The sequence below is a fragment of the Drosophila ficusphila genome, unplaced genomic scaffold (genome assembly GCF_018152265.1).
Source record: "Drosophila ficusphila isolate 14025-0441.05 unplaced genomic scaffold, ASM1815226v1 contig_791, whole genome shotgun sequence".
Taxonomy (NCBI): Eukaryota; Metazoa; Arthropoda; class Insecta; order Diptera; family Drosophilidae; genus Drosophila; species Drosophila ficusphila.
In genome coordinates this window covers 15,327,453-15,342,924 of record NW_025064737.1, presented here as the reverse complement: position 1 = coordinate 15,342,924, position 15,472 = coordinate 15,327,453, and the positions used below count along the sequence as shown (strand labels likewise).

At 40.4% G+C, this 15,472-nt stretch overlaps 5 protein-coding genes across 12 annotated transcripts; 2 read left to right on the top strand and 3 right to left on the bottom strand.

The window, feature by feature from the left end:
• Positions 1-689: 689 nt before the first annotated feature.
• Positions 690-2,516, top strand: LOC108092044 (thioredoxin domain-containing protein 9). The gene is made up of 3 exons (XM_017191486.2): positions 690-794; positions 994-1,230; positions 1,397-2,516. Exons 2-3 carry the CDS (start codon positions 1,054-1,056, stop codon positions 1,868-1,870), a joined length of 651 nt encoding a protein of 216 aa, XP_017046975.1. The 5' UTR covers positions 690-794; positions 994-1,053; the 3' UTR covers positions 1,871-2,516.
• Positions 2,517-3,147: 631 nt separating this feature from the next.
• On the top strand, positions 3,148-4,466 carry LOC108092043. Its single transcript, XM_017191485.1, has one exon. It carries the CDS (start codon positions 3,384-3,386, stop codon positions 4,221-4,223), a length of 840 nt encoding a protein of 279 aa, XP_017046974.1. The 5' UTR covers positions 3,148-3,383; the 3' UTR covers positions 4,224-4,466.
• Positions 4,467-4,509: 43 nt separating this feature from the next.
• LOC108092039 (folate-like transporter 3) lies at positions 4,510-6,846 on the bottom strand. Of its 4 annotated transcripts, none has more exons than XM_017191478.2 (5): positions 6,008-6,846; positions 5,641-5,942; positions 5,233-5,576; positions 4,925-5,166; positions 4,510-4,863 (listed from the first exon to the last, which is right to left on the bottom strand). In XM_017191478.2, the coding sequence occupies exons 1-5, from the start codon at positions 6,214-6,216 to the stop codon at positions 4,602-4,604; spliced, it is 1,359 nt and encodes a 452-aa protein (XP_017046967.1). In that variant the 5' UTR covers positions 6,217-6,846; the 3' UTR covers positions 4,510-4,601. The 4 variants fall into 4 exon arrangements, with proteins under 4 accessions (XP_017046967.1, XP_017046968.1, XP_017046969.1 ...); XM_017191479.1 differs by having other exon boundaries at positions 5,630-5,942; positions 6,008-6,120; XM_017191480.1 differs by lacking the exon at positions 6,008-6,846 and having other exon boundaries at positions 5,630-5,996.
• A 102-nt stretch (positions 6,847-6,948) lies between these two features.
• LOC108092041 (thiamine transporter 1) lies at positions 6,949-9,790 on the bottom strand. Its single transcript, XM_017191482.1, has 7 exons — positions 9,685-9,790; positions 9,330-9,626; positions 8,889-9,246; positions 8,746-8,828; positions 8,147-8,448; positions 7,524-8,082; positions 6,949-7,468 (listed from the first exon to the last, which is right to left on the bottom strand). The coding sequence occupies exons 3-7, from the start codon at positions 9,012-9,014 to the stop codon at positions 7,207-7,209; spliced, it is 1,332 nt and encodes a 443-aa protein (XP_017046971.1). The 5' UTR covers positions 9,015-9,246; positions 9,330-9,626; positions 9,685-9,790; the 3' UTR covers positions 6,949-7,206.
• On the bottom strand, positions 9,758-15,405 carry LOC108092045 (methionine-R-sulfoxide reductase B1). 5 transcript variants are annotated; one of them, XM_017191491.2, is made up of 4 exons: positions 15,228-15,405; positions 13,548-13,725; positions 12,939-13,103; positions 9,758-10,301 (listed from the first exon to the last, which is right to left on the bottom strand). In XM_017191491.2, exons 2-4 carry the CDS (start codon positions 13,657-13,659, stop codon positions 10,078-10,080), a joined length of 501 nt encoding a protein of 166 aa, XP_017046980.1. In that variant the 5' UTR covers positions 13,660-13,725; positions 15,228-15,405; the 3' UTR covers positions 9,758-10,077. The 5 variants fall into 5 exon arrangements, with proteins under 5 accessions (XP_017046980.1, XP_017046979.1, XP_017046976.1 ...); XM_017191490.2 differs by having other exon boundaries at positions 13,548-13,712; positions 15,228-15,404; XM_017191487.2 differs by lacking the exon at positions 15,228-15,405 and adding an exon at positions 14,794-15,120 and having other exon boundaries at positions 13,548-13,712.
• Positions 15,406-15,472: the final 67 nt, after the last annotated feature.

The window sequence follows — 15,472 nt, the reverse complement described above, 5'->3', positions numbered from 1 at the left end:
TTGTTTTCCGGGCAAAACAGCGCTTCTCGGGTTCGTTGAGTAGTTGAATATTTATTTATTTGCCACCCTATTTAAATCTGATACTGCCTCAATGGGATTTAAACGCCAACCCAGCCTCCAGACTTTAATTTTATTGAACATTTGCGAAATGTTGGACTTGGCGAATCGAAAGAGTGCATTTTCCAACGAAAATGGTCTTTAAAAAAGTTTTCAAATTAAGAATTAATAAAGTTATTTTACATTAAAGAGCTTGCCCGATAAAGCCTGTTCGTCAGAATTGCCATTTTTTTAGTTTTTGTATTAAAAATTGTTTTATTTTAAAGTTAAACATTTTTGTTTTAGTTTTTCCAAAAAAAATACGAGTTTTATGAAATAACTGCATTTAATTTTTTTGATATCTTTGGTAGTTTAGTAGCGGTGTCGAATTTAAACTTAATTTTAATCTCGAAATTACAGTAGCTACAGTTTTTCGGAATTCGGAATTGAGTCCCAGTGGAGTTCGGCTATAATCACATAAAAGCTTAAGTTTTTAATGTAACGCTAATACTTTTGGTTGTGCTTTATATTTATGTGTTTATCAAACATTTATCAAAAATCTTTAAACAAAATTCTTTTACATTTTTGTTATAATTTTATTTATAAAATCGTATTTTTAAATAATTGCTTGGTATTTTAGATGAAAAGGCACTAAGACGTGAAATTACATACTAAAAGCAAAGCATACGGTCACACGGAACACGACGTCTAAATAAACTTTAAAGCAGCAAAATCAATGAAATAAGAGAAAAACTAACGTAAGTACCATCTGAATAATCGATTTTTGGCCACTTCGACCGAGATGTGACCCAGATTCCCCGTATCGAGCCTTACTTATGTGAATTTTCCACAAAACATGACGCATCTGCGGCGGCTCCATGACTACGCCTTTCCATTTGTGCCGGAACCTCACACACACTCGCACACAAACTTTGACGCCAACACAACCACACGCAGAGTGCGAATAAACGGAAAAACTTAAGGAAAACGAGAGGAGCAGCAAGTGGACAAGACGACATGGCCAATCTTCTGGAGAACCAACTGTTCACGGCGGCCAAGACCATCGAACAGCAGCTGGATCAGCAGCTCGACCGTCTGGACAATCTCGACTCCGATGACCTGAAGGCCCTCAGGGAACAGCGGCTCCGCGAGATGAAGGACCTGAACAACAAGAAGCAGGAGTGGCTTAGAAACGTAGGTTGACCTTTAAGAGATTTTCCAATAAGAAAAGTATAACTTATATCTGGGTCCATTAATTGTTCCATCTTCAATGATAAAGTTTTGTTTTTAAATTAATCTGCTTTTTAACTTAATCTTTATATGGTAAATAAACCAGACATTAATCTCATTTATTTTTTAGGGCCATGGCAGCTACACTGAGCTGGCCGACGAGAAGGAGTTCTTTGAGATGTCGAAGAAGTCGCCAAACATTGTGTGTCACTTTTATCGAGACAGCACCGAGCGCTGCAAGATCGTAGACATGCACCTTAAGATTCTGGCCGCCAAGCACGTGGAGGCAAAGTTCTGCAAAGTCAACGCCGAGAAGACCCCTTTCCTTACCCAGCGGCTGCGCATCAAGGTGATACCCACCATTGCACTGGTAAAGGACAGCAAGACCAAGGACTTTATCGTAGGATTCACCGATCTGGGCAACTGCGATGACTTCGCCACAGAGATGCTGGAATGGCGTATTGCCCACTCGGGGGCTATTGACTACAAGGGCGATTTAATGCAGCCACCAGATGTGAAACGCAAGCCATTCATAAACCGCCCACAGAAGACAATTCGCGGTGGTTACGACTCAGATGACTCTGATATCGATCTGGATGACTAACTACGAGCAGTCCGTCCCACACTCTCAATTCCCCCAGTTCCAGCTGCAAATCCACACTCCCACACTAAAACTCAAACGCGATGGAGAAACGAAAACAAACACACACAAATCAAAACCTAGCACATGGATCTAAACCAATTAGGCGTACTTTAGCGTTATTTATTTAATTATAATATTCCGATCACACTGCTACGGTCCCCATCGCCACATAGAATAAGTGGCTTATTCGATTGCCTTTCCCCCGATTATGTGCTTTAATATCTATCAGTTCAATCAGCCGCCTTTAAGGCTGAGCCACTCTAGCGAGCTTAAGCGTACTCAAAATTTGATCTTTATGGTATCTGCAATTCAAAATCAATGTGCACCTCTCAAGTATATATGTTTAGTTGAAAATTGTTTTACGAATTACGCTCGCTCCACAAAATGGTGTATGTAAAACAAGACAGAAAAAACAGCATAAAAGACAAGCAACAAAACATCTGGCATATATATTTTTAACAGTTCGATAAAAGGTGTACTGCATTTCCTACTGTAGAGGTAACTAACACATACATATGTACAAGTTTTTTATATTTATTTTTGTAATTCTACAAAGCATCAAAGGAAATCAACTATTAAATTGCATGTTTAAAACAAAGCAAACGTACTTAATTACAAGTGTCTCGGTGATTGGTTGTTAAAATTTATGGCTTTCGCAGAGGTTTGTATTAAAGATCGCTATCTGAACAAGTTTTTAGGGAGAAACAAATAATTTGGAGAGTAACAATTAACAAAAATAAATAATTATTTAATTGAAGGTTAATTTTTACAACTACATTTGATTTCTATTAATTCGATATAATTTAAAAAAGGTTTCCATGGAAACCGTTAAAAAACGAACGTCTTATTTGGTCAAAAATGACCGACTTTTCGTGTCTAAACAGCTTGCCGATATTTTTCAAGTCCGTTTTTACCAACCTTTTAATATATGTATTTTCCGAAATAACCGTCACAAACAAAAATCCTTTTAAAGAATTTTATATTATTGTCGTATAAAACAATTTCGATATTTAAATCTTCTTTTTATCCAAGTTTGAAAGAAATTTATATGTATTAGTAGGCTCAATAAAAATATTTATCAATTCTAAATCTATTGCCGGAGCTGCGACACTAAAATCTTTGAATGATTGAATTTGTTACTTTGTTTGAGTGTTGGCATTTTTAAAACAGCTGATCCTGAGATTTAAAATTTCCTCCCCTAAAACAGCTGTCTTTTAAGGGTTGGCATCTCTGATAAATGCGAATAACGGAATGGCCGCCAAAAAGATACAAAAAGGACGCCAACTGAAACAATTTACCTGAAATGACGCCGTAATCCCAGCAATTGCAGCTTGCTCGCCATAAAAATAAGGTTCAGTTTAACGCCAAAAATCGGGACATAAACTTTTACCTGCCAGGTGGATAAAACCCTCGCAGGGAATTGAAACCACAGCATTTGCATCGTGAAACTCGAAGAGCAAAGTGGTGATCAAAAATGGTTCTGGCTGCCGAAGTTAGAAATATTGTGAAGGCTTTGAAGGGGTCGAATAGCTGCGAGGAGATTGCCCAGATCCTGGAGTGCGACGTGGAGAGCGTGGTAAGCTGCATTCGGGAGTGTGAGCTGCTCGAGGGCAAGACAGCCAGATTGATACTGCCTCAGAGATCAAAGACAGCAACAGCAACAACAACAATAGAGGCCATCCTTCAGGATGAGAAGAAGAAGCGTGAAGTGGGCAGACCAAAGCTGCTGGAGAATCGGCATTTGGTTGAGCAAATGCTCACCAATAATCCTCACTTCACTTCCATTGATGTCCAGCGGGAACTCGCCCGCCAAGGCATCGAAGTCAGTCGCAGGACCTTGCAGCGCAGGATCAGCGAGATTCGCTCTAAGATCAGCCAGCAACCGAGTGCTTCTCAGTCGCCCAAGAAATCGCTAACCTTTGGTCTCAGCGAGGTAGTCAAACGGAGGCGGTTGGCCTGGGCCACCGCACATCAGGACTGGACAGTGCGCGACTGGCGCAACATCTTCAACATGGACGATCTGAAGTTCGTAGACGAATCATCACCGCCAAAGGAGATTTTCCTCGATTCTCTAATGGGTCCTGAGGGCACCGAGTGCAGTGACCTTAATCTACTGGAGTTACTGATGGATATCATCCAGCCAAGGATCCAAAATCAGGCACCTAAAAACGTCGCCGAGTTCCGTGCGGTCTTGTACGACGTTTGGCACAGCGATCAGGACATGGTGGACAAGATCGAGTTGCTCTACGAGTCCATGACGTGGCGAGTGTCGGCGGTCCTCCGAAGCGGAGGAGACAAGACCGAGTACTGTTAGCCTTCTTATGGATTTAAATCGAATTATGAGCTTTTATTGTTGTATTGAAAATGCCAACATTACCACTTTCGATTAGCTTTTAAGTATTTGGAGGGCCATTTTAAAGTACATGGTACGCTCTAATTGGTTTTTATGCCTAGAATTTATTTTCATTATATTTTTTCGAGCAATTGTAAAACCGTTTGGTTACAAACCTTTTTTCTTCTGACAGACTTTAAAATAAAGTTTACTAAATTGTAAAAACATCTGGCTTTTAATTACACCTAAAAAATTTCAATTTTAAAAATACTTTGTAAATTGTACATTTATTTTAATGAAAAACTGAACACATTTTAAAACATAAAAAAATCTTAAAAGTTGATTACAAATTCTGAGAAATTAGTTTTCCTCTTGAATTGTTTTCGATTTGCTAAAGCATGACCACAAATACTGTACAAGAGCAGCTAAAAAGTAAACGACTCCGATAACTATAAAATAAAACCCATACACAGTAAACTGTTGGAAAACATCCAGGTTCAGATTGGCCTTCTCAGAGACAACCGCAAATGTGAGGATGCATTGCAGAATGAGACCCACAAACGTGTTGAAACCAAAAACCAGGGCGAAACTGTCCTCCAGTAAACTACTGGCCAATTCAGAACTGAAAAGGATCAAATGTTTATTTCTATGTTTCCCATTGAAAAGTTAATTGATTTACTTACCTGATCACCGTTATGGTAAATCCAAATAATCCGCCATAAAGCACATATCCAAGGTAGGATAGGTATATATTTTCGGTCCAGCTGGAGAGGAGGACACAGCCCCCTTCAAGGATCGAAAGAAGAGCCATCGAAAGCAAGCTAGTCTTGGTGCTCAAACGTCCGGCATGAAAGTATCCAGCGAGGAGGGCAAAAACAGCGCTCAGAAGGGTCAAAGCAGCGTCCACAGCACCGTTCCAAACAATCTGTAAAAAACCCGAGGATTATATTATTTATCTGCAAGTATCATGCATACTACAAAGTGTACTTACCGTGGGCTCGTTTTCGAAGGATTTCCACACCACTTGCATGTAGGTAGTAATTTGCAGAAAACCTGCAAGGCTAATTGCATACCATAAGCTCCATTGACAGACCAAGGGATTGGTATAGGCACTACGGAAATGTGACCAAAGAAGCTGCCTTGCAGGAGTCCTCTCACTTGAATTATTTGTCGTCTTCGTATCCGTTTCATCTGGTTTGTTCAGATCTGTACCCTTTTCAATGCCTCTATCATCTGATTTGCAGTCACCTTCTATATGTTCTGTTCGGTTGTGAAAGTACAAACTTTTTTCCACCTTAGGAAGACCGAAGGCCCAAAGCAATGCTACGACTTGAGCTGTGGGAAAATGTAGTTAGTTATCTATAAGACAATATGTTCTATTAGATTACTGGGAACGCACAGCTCGCGGAAATGTAGAAGAGTTGCTTGTAGTTCATCCACTTCATTCCAATCAAAAGTTGCGCTAGAAGACCTGCCACCAGTTTTCCCACAAACATGGCTGCACGAGTATGTGAGGTCACCCTGGGATAGTACTGCTTGTCCACTTTCGCATAGATGTACGAGTAATAGGCGACCTCGGCTGCCTGGTAGAATCCATAGAAGACCTCCACCGCCTGCAGGCCACCCAAGGTGCTGGTCCAGATCAGAGTGCCCCATATACAGATTCCCGTAATAGCGTTTGCGATGATCACGGGTTTGTATCTACAATGCAGTTGCAAAGAGAGCGTTATGGTGGCCAATAAAGATTGCCCAAGAAAGCACATTACCTGAGCAGGTCCGTAATGAGGAAGACAAAGATCAAGAGAGCCATGTAGGAGTAGGTGCCCACCGGGTACACCAGTCGGTTGACCTCATCCTGGGTGACGTGATACCACTCACCCATCAGGATCTCCGCGTGATATGGCTCGGATGGCCGCAATTCGCGAATGAATCCGAATATGCAGAGCACCCACGATATCTTTTGCCAAGACTCCATCCCTTCACGACTGTCGGCTTGAATCTAATCGCGATGTGCTAACCACAGGGCTATAGGTCTGGCAGCTTGGAGCTTCGACCAGCTATTATAATAATTGCACATTCTTTCGAGGGGTTAGCAGGCTAGTCCCGAGTATAGAGATTTACCTTCGACGCTCGTAATCAGCGCTCGCGATTTACGATCCCCGAGTTCTCCCACATTTTTCCAGCCAGACGAACGGAGAGGCAGCGGAAAGTCCGGGAAGTTTCCGCTTACACAGAGCATGTTCACGATTTTTATTGAGTTGCTATTAACTGTTGCAGTTCCCACTTCAAGTTGGCCAAGCAAATTATCAACTAATTAGCCCATTAACGCGGCACTTAAGTGAATCTTGCAGGTAACATCTCGCTCGGTCTAAAACGCCCGGTTTGTTTATAAATAATTCTGTAATCTATTAATGTAAAAAACCAACACTGATAAGTTAATAATCAGCAAGAAACTGACTTTTCATAATTGGAAACTTTTCCGGGTATAACGTGAAATTATAAAGGACTAATTGAAATTAGTAACAGGTTATCACGGTGTTACAAAATTAAGGTTATCTTGCTTATAATATGATTAAAGGGCTTTTGCACACGTGTAAGATCTTGTTTTGATTAAATGTCGGTTATCGGGGATGTCTCCTGCTCCCACATAAATTAAAGGTAATTAAATTCGCTAATCGACAAGGTCTATTAGTGAAACACAATGTGATTCTACAAAAGCACCGTATCTTTATTCCGCCACACTTGAGACTGATTGTGCGCTCTATAAATGGAAATCTGCACTAAATACTTAGAACTCAGCAACAGTTTGCAGATTTGAAGATGACTTAACTATTCTGAGAATACAATCAACAATCACTGAAATACCACCAAGCAGTATTCGCCCCGTAGGAACAGTTTTTTTCTTAAGTAACAAATTTGAGCCTGTCAACTGGTGACAATAAGTACTTTATAAATGCACCTGTCATCAATCCAGAGAATTCTCCAGTTTCTCACTATCTTTGTCGCGGAACCAGAGGCATTCAACCAGCACGGATATCAGATACAGCAAGCCCACGGCAATGAAATAAAAAGCGTAAGCCGTGTATTGGCCCACTGAATCAAGTTCAAAGCCAGTTCCAGTGACAAAGATTATGGTTAAGAGCGATTGGAATACGAGGGCTAGCAAGGTGTTAATGCCAAACACCAAGCCAAAGCTGTCTTCCTGAAGATTTCGAGCCACTTCAGCACTAAGGATACAGGTAGTTAGAAATTTGTTGTATTGTTTCAAAACAAGCTGCTCACCTGGCCACCGTGATGGCGAATCCAAATAAAGCGCCGAACAGTACGAATCCTGCGTACGACCAGTAGATGTCGTTCGTCCAGCAGCAGATAAGCACACAACCACCCTCGGCAGCGGACAAAAATGCCAGGATCAGAAGAGATGCTCGCGGTCTGAGTCGTCCCGTGTGCAGATAGCCAGCAGCCAAGGCACACAGGGCAGCCAGAGCTGTCAGAACAGCGTCCACTGCTCCGTTCCAGGCCATTTTCGGCTCTGGTTCGATCTCTTTCCACAGAACCTGCATGTAGTAAGTGACCTGCAGGTAACCAGCCAAGCCTATGGAATACCACAGACTCCACTGTATGACCCGCGGATTGGTGTAGGCGTTGCGGAAATGCAGCCACAGAAGATCCAGCGCTCGAGGCTTCTTGGGGGTACTATCCTGTTCTCCCGGCGAAACGACAACCTGTAGGTCGTTTATATGAGACTGCTGATCCGTAATGGGCAACTGCACTTGATGGAAGTAAAGGCTTTTGTCGACTTTGGGAAGACCGAAAGCCCAAAGCATAGCAATTATTTGAGCTGTGAATAAAGAACACAATTATAATATAACGTTGATATTATGTATGAGTATTTATGCACATACTTGCCAGCGTAATATAGTTGAGTTCTTTGTAGTCCATCAGCTCGAAATAGATCATCAGCTGCGATGTGATCCCGGAAACCAGTTTGCCAGCAAACATGGCTGCTCGGGTGTGGGAGGTGACCTTGGGATAGTACTTCTTGTCCACTTTGGCATAAATATACGTATAGTAGGCAACCTCGGCGGCCATATACGTTCCATAAAAGAATTCCAATATCTGCAGCGACAGCAGACTAGTGGTCCAGATCAGCATGCTCCATATTATCACACCAGCTGCCCCAATAGTTATGATTAGGGGCTTATATCTACAAAAACAAATATTATAAATTTAGTTTTGCTTCAACTTTTACTTAACATAAATTACACGAACTGAAACCTCGAAAAATTATTGCTGACCTTAGCAACATGTTTGGCGAGCAAGGTCTAAAGTTGGACTTTGAACAAAATTGGAACATTTTGTCAACAATTACTATTAGTATTATTTGAAAAATGTTTTTTAGCATAGAATTTTTTTTAGATTTTTCTAATGAAAAAAGAAATTTATTTTCCGATGTTGTTTGAAATCTACTTACTCAGCGTTTAAAAATGAAATATATCATTACCTTAGAAAATCAGTTATGAGGAAAACAAAGACCAACTGCACCAGGTGAGAATATGTGCCAACTGGATATACATCTTGCGTTAGCTGGAACAAAAACAAACTATGATCGTTTTGAATAGTCAAATGGTAGTACTTTTTTCTCACCTGTTCATTTGTTATATTTCGCCATGGACCCAGCAGAAATTCCGTGACGTAGGGCTCTGATGGACGAATCTCTCGGATAAAACCGAAAACGCAAAGAAGGCAGGAAATCTTCAACCACTCCTTCATCTTTAAAATTGTGTAACGGCCTGACGTAACGCGTAACGTAACGCAACACAACGTTACGAAGCTCTTCGAAGAGCGCTAAAATATATGCCTTTAGTGGGATTTCTGCATCTGAACTGGCGGAGCGCAATATATTGTCTAGATTCACGGGTTATCTGGTGTATCAGGCCATGGTTTTGTTGCTTTCGTCTGCTCAATCTTATCTCTTCACAAAGCCAATCTAAATTTATCACTTCTAAGTGCCGGCGTTATATTTACACAGAAATCGTTGTTAGATAATTGCGAATTTATAATGCTTTCTGTTGCTCTGTCCTTTACCTTTTAAACGTCATATACCAACAATCAGAAACACACAGGTGGATTCAGTTGTCCAGTTCTCCAGACACCCTACACACGTGTTGAACGCTCAAAACCGATTGATCGCTGTTTTCAGCGAGGCTCTTATCGATTTGTTGCCAGCACAACTCTTTTGGGCATAATCAATATTTATTTTCCACCTTAAACGGCAGCGACAATTAAAATCAATTGACTTCCGAGCCATAAGTAAATTCTATATCATGTTATTGCGTCGCCGGTTGTTACGTCACGCCGACAACAACAAATGCGCCGCAGCATCTGCTGGCACAAAAACATTGAATTAGTTGGCAACGCGGCTCAGCTGTTCTGTTCTCACCTGGCCATCACATACCGCTGTGCTCAAAATAATAGTAACATATGTAAAAGAAAATATTTAAAAGTGCAACCACTTTGTTTACTGTAAAAAAACACACGTTTATTTAGCGCGCTCAGTTTAAAATTAGTAATGTGTTGAATGTGTTACAGAGTATTCGTTTTTTGTATGCATAACAAACAAACTTCGAGGCAAAACATTAGCTATTTACACAAACAGAGGGACACACGTAGAATTTAGTGGTACGGGATTGACTGACTACGAGCTAAAATTGGCCACACTTGCGGAAAGTTAGAAAGTACACGTAGAAAAATTCTTAACAGCAATGGGACACTGAGGTTGGGCATTTCCTTTTCCGCTCTCCTTGGATGATTGACCTTGGGACTGGGGGTTTCCTCACTGCTGGGCAATGGGCGCTGAGGTGGGCGTGGCCACGGGCGGATTGGAAGTGGCGGGATCCGCAGTCACGAAATCAATGGAGGCGGAGTTGATGCAGTAGCGCTTGCGGGTCGGTTTTGGACCATCCTCGAAGACGTGACCCATGTGGGCGTTGCAGCGAGCGCAGCGGACCTCGGTGCGTATACGTTCTGGATGTGCGATTAGTAGTAAAATATTGCCCCCTATTTAGTTTGTATTTTGCCATTTTGTGGGATTAATTGGATACGTTTTGGTTGTTTTTTTTTTGGTAGCGCATTTGTTTCACATTTTTTTTTTTGTTTCGTTTTTACAATATTTTTTTTTCGGATCGTTTTGCAAGGTTAATTCAAAGTTTTCGTTGTAAACAAATCAACAGAAATAGAAAATTTATTGCAAAATGGGTGACAAATAAAAAGCGAAGAAAGAAAATCAGAGAAAGAGCGAAGAAATAACGGCAAATAAATGGGAGTGCAAGGGAGATCGAAGAACGAGGCGAAGGAGGAAGTGCAGCAGAGAGCGATAAAAAAGAATAGACGGAATGAAATCACATAAAACAGGTGAAAATGCATGACGAATCAGAAATAAATATGATTTTCCGAGTGATTTGGTGTACACATTATTTTGGTTAATTAAGCATTTGATGTGTCGTGTTTTTGGTGTTACAATTTCAGCAATGAGTGGTGTTTTTTGTTAGCAAAACAAACCCCCAAAGAACGTTTACAGGCGTACATTTAGTTTATATTTGTTTTTGTTTTGTTTTTGAAGCGAGTTAAAAAAAGAGAAATAGAAAATATACGAAAAATACACATTATTCGGTTTGCTTGAGACACTCTATATAGTTTATGGATAAAATGTTGGTTACAGTATTGGAGTTATGTTATTGAAAGGAACGTTTAGCATGAATAAAAAGCATTGAAAATAAAAGTAAAAACAAAATCATAAATACAACCAAACTAGAACACCAGCAAATAAAATACTTATGCGGAAATATTTAAAAATAAAAGCACTACACATAAACACACATACACATAATGGCCCTGGCCCAAAAATAAAACCAACCGACCTTGAATAATGATCGAAATGGGAATATGAAATAAGCTCTTATGATTTCCATTTCACTTGAGTGGATTTAAATCAGAACGAAAGGTGTAAATGAAATTGTACCGAAAAACATAAGCCCACCAAATAAATAATTCGGGACAGATCCTTGTAAACTTGCGCACATATAATACCTTGTTAAACAGGTTAACTCCTACGAAGTATGTTAATATTTAAAGTACAATAAATCCTAGTATTACGATGGGAGTGTAAAAAATCAGGTATTTCGAGAAGTAGATCCAACAAAACTTCAGAACCAAAGCACTTGATAGAAGATTCCTTTTACAAAACTTAAATAAATATTCTAATTATTACATATTCCGATAGTATAGAGATTTGAAACCGAAACTGAGTATAATTAGAGGAAAATAAAAGAACAGGTAGATAAATGGGATCTTGGACTGATCTACGACACTAATCTCTCACTCCTCGTTCCATAATACATTTCCAAGCATCGTTCTTGTACAAGCTTAAGGATTTCCGAAAAACATTTTTGCATAATAAACTCCTATAAAATAGCTAAATATCTTTTTGTTTAGGCGTGAAGCTCTTTAGAGACTCGTTGAGAAGTATTTCAGGCCTATTTTGGGCTCCTCATGGTGTAATAATCCTCGTGTTTCGCAGGCAGATCGGTTATTATTTCTTAGAAGAGGCCGTTGGGGGATCCGCACTTTTCACAAAGTCGATGGACGCGGAGTTGATGCAGAAGCGGCGATGTTTGGGCGGCGGTCCGTCGTCGAAGACGTGGCCCATGTGGGCGGAGCATCGGGAGCATCGCACCTCGGTGCGCACCATGCCTAGCGTTTTCGAAATGACTACTGTTGGTTTAATCGGTTTAAGAGTGATACTCGGGGTTTTGGGTACAGAGTCGAAATGAAATCGTTTTTTGGTGTGTGATTTTTATATTTTTTTGAGAAAGAAATTTTGAGAAAGTCAGGCGGGATAGAAGAGGGGGATAAGAGAACACATTACTCGGTTAGGAATTAATTTTAGTCGCTTCTCCTCGCTCAGTTGCACATTCAGGTGCTGCAAACGGCAGCGGGAACACTCACAAGTCACAATCAATGCCACAAGACTAGACAGTAATAACAACAACGGCAAGGCCAACGACACAACTACAGTGAACTCTGGCCAATGGAACAGGTCAAGGTCAAGTTCATGTTTAAGATCAAGACAAACAAAGCCGAAACATAACAACAAACAAGGCAACACAAACAGCACACATCTGGGATGAGTTATTTTACAATTTCTTTAGATCTACTACGTTTATAAGCTTTGATTTAAGTTTTAATTATTTAAATTTTAAGAAGCAAATTTGTTGGACTAGGACCTAATGTGGATTAAAAGCATTGTTTTAAAGTAAAAATATTTAAAATATATTTTTATATATATATTTATGCCCATACTAATCAATCTTTTTGTTATAAGTACAAGCTTTTTTATGAACGTAGTAAACGTTTAACTTGGCAGAGACTACTTGTTAAATTTAATGACCACTCTTATTTACACATGATAACTATGCATATTGTCCTCTAGTCTAGACAGGGCTTTATTGTCTCCTAGGCTCAACGCAAATTTCATTCTAAAGTTTTGGCTTTCGGGTGCGGCAACGAAACAGCAACTCAAATAAAAACGGAACTCAAAACGGTTTGCAAATAACAGCTAATAGTGCCGAACAATGTCTAGGCCAACCAGTGGCTGGCTGGCCGGGAAGTGGGCCACGTGGGCACCTGGCTACGCACCTGGTATGCTGGCGTCGCGATGCAGGGTGACCTTGCCCTTGTCGAGAACGTCGTTGAAGGCCGGCCATCCGCATCCCGAGTCGTACTTGGTGTCCGAGCTGAACAGATCCTGGTGACACACGATGCACTGGTACACGCCCTTCTCGTAGTGCTTGTTGTAGCAACCTGCGGGAGTAGCAGAATTAATTATTCGTTATTAATTACAATTATAACACCTAATTAAAGAGGTCTCTCCCATTCATTTTAAATGGTTCGCGGAAAGCATAACAATTACATTGCTCCATAATTTGAGTTGTGATTAGGTGTTTATAGCTTTTTTAATAGTTATGTTAATTGTGTATGCATGTTTTTACAGATGTTATTGCAGAGCTTTTGCTTCCAACGAAACTTAAGTTTTAATTTTTTTAAGAGCACATGTTTGCTTGAAATTTATAAGCTTTACAAGATAATGGATAGACTAGCATTTAAATAACAATAGTTAAATGTTTTATGGGGCTAATTAAGCGATCCATAAGCGTTTGATACCCTAACTAGGTATAGACTTTAAAGTGGTTATAAGCTACCAAGCAAAAGGATTTTCCTGCAGTTAAGTTTCGAAGAAAGGCCCACCTGTGAAGGGGCGTTCGGTTCCCGCCTCCTGGGTAACCTGATACTGCATCGGGGTCAGGCGCTTGCGCAGCTCCTCCTTGTTCACCGTAACCTTCTCGCTCTTGTTATCCATTGCTGTTTTGCCGGAATATCTCTTCGCCGGGTTGTCGCTGTCTTGACGTGAATCTGAAATATAATACTTTGGTTTTTAGTTTGCGGTTGAGTTGTGTTTGCCTTTCTGTAATACCGCCCATCTTACCACCAGTTAGGTAATGGAATTTGAGTAATTGCTGTTGTCGCCGAGCTTCTGTAAGATTTCCCTTGGTAATCTGCAGCTTATCAGTGGGACTTTAAACTAAACCTAAGGCAATCATAATTTGCTGATTTAAATGCACACTACCGATAAGAAACTGCTGATTTGGAGAGTCAGCAATGAGTGGCAAGAAATTCTTCCTTAAAACATCTTGTCATGAAAACTGAGCGATTTGGGCCATAAAAGAGATGAAAATAACTTGGCTTTATCAATGTGATAAAGAGAAGCTTCTAGCTTTGCCAGAAGAGATTAAATTCAAGTTTTTGACTGAAAATTGTTTTACATTTGTTATTTAATTTTACATCTAACACAAAGACAGTTATAGCTGAAAACACAAATTAAAGAAATCTGGAAATAATATACATTTCCCCACAGAAAACTTAAAAATCCTAAAGAAATTTATGATCTTCCTTCTTCTATTCAAAGCCCCCTAAAACATTGTGCATCCCAAATTGGAGTTATGCAGCCCACGAATTTGTATACAAATATTGGGGCTAATTGGTGAAGGTGTAAACAGATTTGTTAAGTGCAGCCATCAAATGAAGTGAACAAGTGAAGAGAAACGCATAGGGTAAAAAATACTTTTACACTGGCCGCCGGCAATAAAAACGAAGTGGCGCCCAAAGTAAACACACGAAATGAAAACCGCGGAGGGGTAGTCACCTTTTATTTTGGGTTTTCCGAGTGCAACAATAGAAAACGCAGCCAAGTGTGTCGCGGGCAATTGAAGACAATGAATTAATTTCGAGCAGCGGCTGAAAATAGCGGGGAAAACTGCGTTCATAAAGAATGCAAACGAGGCGGCAATTTGAACTAGAAATTGTGTCTAAAATTAGTGGATGGCCAATCGATTCGAAGTGATGAAAGCGGAGGATTGTTTTCGGCCGAAAGCGGGACACACCCACAGGTATTCCAAACATTTTTTTTTAGTTTTTTTTTTACCTTGTCACTCACCTGAAAAGTAGCGGTTAATGGCGAATATTCGAGTGCGCCGCAGTGCGTGGCGAGAAAGTGAAAACATTTTAAGCTAATTTCAGGCGACAACTGCACTTGGCACTGCCTGGTTATTTAATCAGAAAATAGGAACAGAAGAAAAGCTACGGGAAAACGGCGGAAAGTCAATGTTTTGTCTAGTGCGCCCACGCGAACTAATATTTATGCAATGCGCGTTGCCACTTCCGTCTTTATTCGTATTTTTCCGTTCTATTTTCGTTTGACTCGTGTTTGTGTATGATTTGCGGGGAGAAAGCGCATTAGAGAGAAAGCAGCAATTGCACGCTCGTTAGGAAAATCTCGCTCACAATTCTTCACCAATGTCATTCGAGAAAAACACTGTCACAATATAAAGCGTCGTGTCCTTGGGCTTTCGCCCCTGGAAAACTTCTCACCTGCTGAATAGCGCCCGAAATGGTGCTGCTTAGCTTCTATTTTTGGCCTTTTGTTTATGAATCCACTAAGCTCACAACAAGCGCGCGTCGCAATGTTACGGCAGCGGTGGAAAATTAAAAACTAACACAAAAAAGCTACTTGATAAACAGCTGCCCATGAAAAATCAAACAGCTGGCTGTCGCGTTGCCAACTAACACTTTTCTGACTTCGCCATCCCTGTCATACGGCCACACTTGTAAAATCA

Coding starts and splice junctions, on each gene's coding strand:
- LOC108092044 (XM_017191486.2), top strand. CDS start 1,054: ATGGCCAATCTTCTGGAGAACCAACTGTTCACGGCGGCCAAGACCATC. Junction 1,231..1,396: donor AGCAGGAGTGGCTTAGAAAC/GTAGGTTGACCT, acceptor TTTATTTTTTAG/GGCCATGGCAGCTACACTGA.
- LOC108092043 (XM_017191485.1), top strand. CDS start 3,384: ATGGTTCTGGCTGCCGAAGTTAGAAATATTGTGAAGGCTTTGAAGGGG.
- LOC108092039 (XM_017191478.2), bottom strand. CDS start 6,216: ATGGAGTCTTGGCAAAAGATATCGTGGGTGCTCTGCATATTCGGATTC. Junction 5,577..5,640: donor CTTCTACATTTCCGCGAGCT/GTGCGTTCCCAG, acceptor ATTTTCCCACAG/CTCAAGTCGTAGCATTGCTT. Junction 4,864..4,924: donor TTTACCATAACGGTGATCAG/GTAAGTAAATCA, acceptor GATCCTTTTCAG/TTCTGAATTGGCCAGTAGTT.
- LOC108092041 (XM_017191482.1), bottom strand. CDS start 9,014: ATGAAGGAGTGGTTGAAGATTTCCTGCCTTCTTTGCGTTTTCGGTTTT. Junction 8,829..8,888: donor GAAATATAACAAATGAACAG/GTGAGAAAAAAG, acceptor TTTTTGTTCCAG/CTAACGCAAGATGTATATCC. Junction 8,449..8,745: donor CTCATAACTGATTTTCTAAG/GTAATGATATAT, acceptor TTGTTTTTGTAG/ATATAAGCCCCTAATCATAA.
- LOC108092045 (XM_017191487.2), bottom strand. CDS start 14,860: ATGTTTTCACTTTCTCGCCACGCACTGCGGCGCACTCGAATATTCGCC. Junction 13,713..14,793: donor CATTAACCGCTACTTTTCAG/GTGAGTGACAAG, acceptor ATTATATTTCAG/ATTCACGTCAAGACAGCGAC. Junction 13,104..13,547: donor AACCGAACGCCCCTTCACAG/GTGGGCCTTTCT, acceptor CTACTCCCGCAG/GTTGCTACAACAAGCACTAC.